This window comes from Scyliorhinus torazame, chromosome 27 (genome assembly GCF_047496885.1).
Source record: "Scyliorhinus torazame isolate Kashiwa2021f chromosome 27, sScyTor2.1, whole genome shotgun sequence".
NCBI lineage: Eukaryota > Metazoa > Chordata > Chondrichthyes > Carcharhiniformes > Scyliorhinidae > Scyliorhinus > Scyliorhinus torazame.
This window is the reverse complement of record NC_092733.1, coordinates 4944755-4951033: the sequence shown is the minus strand read 5'-3', so window position 1 is coordinate 4951033 and position 6279 is coordinate 4944755. Positions and strand designations below refer to the sequence as shown.

General features: G+C 47.0%; 1 protein-coding gene across 1 annotated transcript in view; it reads right to left on the bottom strand.

Moving 5' to 3' along the window:
- Positions 1–761: 761 nt before the first annotated feature.
- The window catches only part of LOC140403141 (intercellular adhesion molecule 4-like), a 68634-nt gene continuing 63116 nt past the window's right edge, over positions 762–6279 (bottom strand). Inside the window, exon 5 of the mRNA XM_072490808.1 lies at positions 762–988. Within this exon, the coding sequence (XP_072346909.1) occupies positions 891–988 (98 nt within the window). The 3' untranslated portion in view covers positions 762–890. The remainder of the gene's footprint in view (positions 989–6279) is intronic.

The window sequence follows — 6279 nt, the reverse complement described above, 5'->3', positions numbered from 1 at the left end:
CCCCTTAATTGGAAAAAAATTAATAATTAAGTACTCTAAATTTATTTTAAAAAAAGATCTCCTCCCATAATCAACCGGTGCGTGGCCAAGTCCGGGATTGCTGCCAGAAATCCCCTCAAAACCGACATCATCCCACTTCGGTGCATACACATTCACCAACACCACCAGCGTCCCTTCCAATACCCCGCTCGCAATCACATATCTCCCACCCGGGTCCCTCACTTCCTTCATACTCACGAACCCCGTTTACTTGCTCATCAAAATTGCCACTCTCTGCGACTTTGAATCAAACCCCGAGTGGAAAACCTGACCCACCCACCCCTTCCTTAGCGTAACCCGGTCCTTCACGCGGAGGTGTGTCTCTAAATTTGGAGAAAGACCACCTCCATCACCACAAAACATCACACCCCTAGTCTTAATTTGATCTGTTTTTAAAATATACATTACGAAAATATATTTAAGTCTTTAAAGCAAACAATCAAGCCAAATATAAATTAGTCTTCACATCGGTTAGTTGGAAGAAAGTTATTTTTGTTACTATTATTAAACTAATCTAGGTAGCAGAGGCCAGGTGACTATCCGGTACTTGTGGAAATAACACTAAAGTATTAAAAACACGGATACAAAAGCAGCAAGCATTGTCAGCAAGGAAATGCTGCCGTTATAACATTAATTGCTGAGTGGTCTTTAAATTAGCAATAAGCAGCATTGCTCAGTAACAATTAACAACAGAATTGTTAGAATTTTGTTGAAATCAGGACTTGTAATATCAGTTTAATCAGTTAAACACATTTGCAATCGCTGTTATTCCAATAAGATATGGATCACATTTCTTTAAATAGTAATTTTCTTGATCATTTCCATTAGGAGTCTTTGGACAGTTATTGGCACTATTCCCTTGGCACTTTGTATGTCAACCACAAGCCGAAGGATATTAATATGATCAATAGTACTCCTGGGGTCACAAAATGTGGCACACATCTTCCACCTGTGAAAATATAACAAACAACCAGTTACTCAAACTACTGAAAAAATACATCTCCAAAATCCTTCCTGTTACAAACAATGGGAATTTTCCATTGAGCGTTTAGTGTGCAATATTCAGCTCCTTTTTTGAAGTTGTGTTGTCCAGCTCCGCTCATGCTGCAGCCTATTCTCGACTGCCACAGCACAGTCAGCTCATTCCCAACCCATTCCCAACTGCCATTGTGCACAGTCAGCCCATTCCCAACTGCCATTGTTCACAGTCAGCCCATTCCCAACTGTCATTGTGCACAGTCAGCCCATTCCCAACTGTCATGGTGTACAGTCAGCCCATTCCCAACTGTCATGGTGCACAGTCAGCCCATTCCCAACTGTCATTGTGCACAGTCAGCCCATTCCCAACTGTCATTGTGCACAGTCAGCCCATTCCCAACTGTCATTGTGCACAGTCAGCCCATTCCCAACTGTCATGGTGTACAGTCAGCCCATTCCCAACTGTCATGGTGCACAGTCAGCCCATTCCCAACTGTCATTGTGCACAGTCAGCCCATTCCCAACTGTCATTGTGCACAGTCAGCCCATTCCCAACTGTCATTGTGCACAGTCAGCCCATTCCCAACTCTCATGGTGCACAGTCAGCCCATTCCCAACTCTCATGGTGCACAGTCAGCCCATTCCCAACTGTCATTGTGCACAGTCAGCCCATTCCCAACTGTCATGGTGTACAGTCAGCCCATTCCCAACTGTCATTGTGCACAGTCAGCCCATTCCCAACTGTCATTGTGCACAGTCAGCCCATTCCCAACTGTCATTGTGCACAGTCAGCCCATTCCCAACTGTCATGGTGTACAGTCAGCCCATTCCCAACTGTCATTGTGCACAGTCAGCCCATTCCCAACTGTCATTGTGCACAGTCAGCCCATTCCCAACTCTCATGGTGCACAGTCAGCCCATTCCCAACTGTCATGGTGCACAGTCAGCCCATTCCCAACTGTCATTGTGCACAGTCAGCCCATTCCCAACTGTCATTGTGCACAGTCAGCCCATTCCCAACTGTCATGGTGTACAGTCAGCCCATTCCCAACTGTCATTGTGCACAGTCAGCCCATTCCCAACTGTCATTGTGCACAGTCAGCCCATTCCCAACTGTCATTGTGCACAGTCAGCCCATTCCCAACTGTCATGGTGCACAGTCAGCCCATTCCGAAATATGCAATTTTCGGGAACCTTGGATAACGAGAGATATTGTAGGCCTCGTCAAAAAGAAAAAGGAGGCATTTGTCAGGGCTAAAAGGCTGGGAACAGACGAAGCCTGTGTGGAATATAAGGAAAGTAGGAAGGAACTTAAGCAAGGAGTCAGGAGGGCTAGAAGGGGGTCACGAAATGTCATTGGCAAATAGGGTTAAGGAAAATCCCAAGGCTTTTTACACGTACATAAAAAGCAAGATGGTAGCCAGGGAAATGGTTGGCCCACTGAAGGATAGGCAAAGGAATCTATGTGTGGAGCCAGAGGAAATGGGCGAGGTACTAAATGAATACTTTGCATCAGTATTCTCCAAAGAGAAGGAATTGGTGGATGTTGAATCTGGAGAAGGGTGTGTAGATAGCCTGGGTCACATTGAGATCCAAAAAGACGAGGTGTTGGGCGTCTGGAAAAATATTACGGTAGATAAGTCCCCAGGACCTGATGGGATCTACCCCAGAATACTGAAGGAGGCTAGAGAGGAAATTGCTGAGGCCTTGACAGAAATCTTTGGATCCTCACTGTCTTCAGGTGATGTCCCGGAGGACTGGAGAATAGCCAATGTTGTTCCTCTGTTTAAGAAGGGTAGCAAGGATAATCCAGGGAACTACAGGCCGGTGAGCCTTACGTCAGTGGTCAGGAAATTACTGGGAAGAATTCTTCGAGACAGGATCTACTCCCATTTGGAAGCAAATGGACGTATTAGTGAGAGGCAGCATGGTTTTGTGAAGGGGAGGTCGTGTCTCACTAACTTGATAGTGTTTCGAGGAGGTCACTAAGATGATTGATGCAGGTAGGGCAGAAGATGTTGTCTATATGGACTTCAGTAGGGCCTTTGACAAGGTCCCTCATGGTAGACTAGTACAAAAGGTGAAGTCACACGGGATCAGGGGTGAACTGGCAAGGTGGATACAGAACTGGCTAGGCCATAGAAGGCAGAGGGTAGCAATGGAGGGATGCTTTTCTAATTGGAGGGCTGTGACCAGTGGTGTTCCGCAGGGATCAGTGCTGGGACCTTTGCTGTTTGTAGTATATATAAATGATTTGGAGGAAAATGTAACTGGTCTGATTAGTAAGTTTGCAGATACCAGCCTCCCGAAACAGGTGCTAGAATGTGGCGACTAGGGGCTTTTCACAGTAACTGCATTGAAACCTACTTGTGACAATAAGCGATTTTCATTTTTTTTTTCATTTTTCTAGATGGGTAGATGAATAGGGAGGAAATAGATGGATACGGACCGAGTAAGGGCAGAAAGTTTTTTTTAGTTAGGGCATCATGATTGGCACAGGCTTGGAGGGCCGAAGGGCCTGTTCCTGTGCTGTACATTTCTTTGTTCTTTGTTCCATTCCCAACTGTCATGGTGAACTGTCAGCCCATTCATTTTAAAAATATATATATTTTATTCCATACTTAAACAAATAAGATAACATAGAACATCTTCAAATACACAAGTTATACATAGTTTTGAAAATCTTTCCCCTTCTAAACCCCTATCCCCCTCCCCATCTCTCCACTGGTGTCAAACAGGTTATTGAACATGGATAGGAACGGACACCATAAAATATAAAACCCATCTTCTGACCCTCTTAGGGCAAACTTGATCTTTTCCAGTCTCAGAAATACGTGCAGGTCCCCCACTCACATGCAAGCCCAGCAGCGTAGCAGGCTGCCAGTTCAGGAAAATCCTTCACCAAGTTATCAGGGAGGCAAAGACCTTCCCCTCCTGTAGCCCCAGCAGCTCCGATTCTCCAAAAGTGCCACCAGGGGGCAGGAAGTTACCTCCCCACTATCCCCGACAGAGCCTTGAACAACACTTCCCAAAAACCCTCCAGCTTCACGCCACCCCCACCCCCCCCCCGCCCCCCCCAGAACATATGGGCATGGTTTGCTGGCCCACGCCCACGCCTCTCTCAAAGATCTTCCACCCCAAGGAAAAATCCCTCATCCAGGTCCATGTCCATGTGTTACGTTCTGGTGCTTGGCTGGTTGGAATAAATGCACTAAAGAATGTCTTGTTCTAGACTAGTTAAAGTTTTATTGTTGAACAAATGCGCGAGTAAGATAACAATGAGAATATTATTAAAAATGACTAACTATAATAAATTAACTACGAGCTACTACAAATTGTGACTATTCACTACGAAGACCCTCTACCAACTCCCTGAGGTAAGAGTCACGTGGTTGTTCTCCACTGAAAATGAAATGTAAATCACTTATTGTCACAAGTAGGCTTCAAATGAAGTTACTGTGAAAAGTCACCTTCCAGCACCTGTTCGGGGAGGCTGGTACAGGAAATGAACCGTGCTGCTGGCCTGCTTTAAAAGCCAGCAATTTAGCCCAGTGTGCTAAACTGCCACCTGCTGGTTGGCGATCTTGTCTATCACTACATACATGACTGCTTATGCATATCATCACAATGTGTAACCTGTGCACGACTTTAAACTGAATGAGGCTCATCCTCGCACACGAGGAAGGCAAGTTCTCCCGACGCAGTACTTCACTCCATATCCTCCACCCTAATTCGGTTCCCAACTCTTCCTCTCACCTGCCCTTAATCCTTTCCGCTAACACTGTCTCTTTCTTTCCCAACCATCCATAGATGTCTCTGATATTCACTTCTCCCCATTGTCTGGAGCTCACTGCTTTTCCAGTAATGTATACTCCGGTCATTGGGGGAAAGAAGGCAGCTCCTTCTGTACATAGTCCCGCATCTGTAGGTACCTGAACCCAGTCCACTTTGGTAACTCGTATTTCTCCTGAAATTCCCCTAACTCTGCAAACTGTTCTTCTAGAAAAAGATCCCTCACTCGCTCTACCCCTGCCCTCTGCCACCTTCCATACATCACGTCCATCCGTCCAGGCATAAACCTATGCTTCCTACATAGCGGGGCCAGTACTGACGCCAACCCAAACTTAAATTGCTTCCTCAGCTGATTCAAAATCTTTATCGATTACACCACCACAGGGCTATTAGTGTATTTCCCCGGGGTAAACGGGAGCGAGGCCATTACCAAAGACTGGGCTGACTGTGCACAATGACAGTTGGGAATGGGCTGACTGTGCACAATGACAGTTGGGACTGGGCTGACTGTGCACAATGACAGTTGGGAATGGGCTGACTGTGCACAATGACAGTTGGGACTGGGCTGACTGTGCACAATGACAGTTGGGAATGGGCTGACTGTACACCATGACAGTTGGGAATGGGCTGACTGTACACCATGATCGTTGGGAATGGGCTGACTGTGCACAATGACAGTTGGGAATGGGCTGACTGTGCACAATGACAGTTGGGACTGGGCTGCCTGTGCACCATGAAAGTTGGGAATGGGCTGACTGTGCACAATGACAGTTGGGAATGGGCTGACTGTGCACAATGACAGTTGGGAATGGGCTGACTGTGCACAATGACAGTTGGGAATGGGCTGACTGTGCACAATGACAGTTGGGAATGGGCTGACTGTGCACAACGACAGTTGGGGATGGGCTGACTGTGCATAATGAGACTTGGGAAAGGGCTGACTGTGCACCATGGCAGTTGGGAATGGGCTGACTGTGCACCATGACAGTTGAGAATGGGCTGCCTGTACACCATGACAGTTGGGAATGGGCTGACTGTGCACAATGACAGTTGGGAATGGGCTGACTGTGCACAATGACAGTTGGGAATGGGCTGACTGTGCACAATGACAGTTGGGAATGGGCTGACTGTGCACAATGACAGTTGGGAATGTGCACCATGACAGTTGGGAATGGGCTGTCTGTGCACCATGACAGTTGGGAATGGGCTGTCTGTGCACAATGACAGTTGGGAATGGGCCGACTGTGCACAGTAACAGTTGGGAATGGGCTGGCTGTGCACCATGACAGTTGGGAATGGGCTGACTGTGCACAATGACAGTTGGGAATGGGCTGACAGTGCACCATGACAGTTGGGAATGGGCTGACAGTGCACCATGACAGTTGGGAATGGGCTGACTGTGCACCATGACAGTTGGGAATGGGCTGCCTGTGCACAATGACAGTTGGGAATGGGCTGACTACACCATGA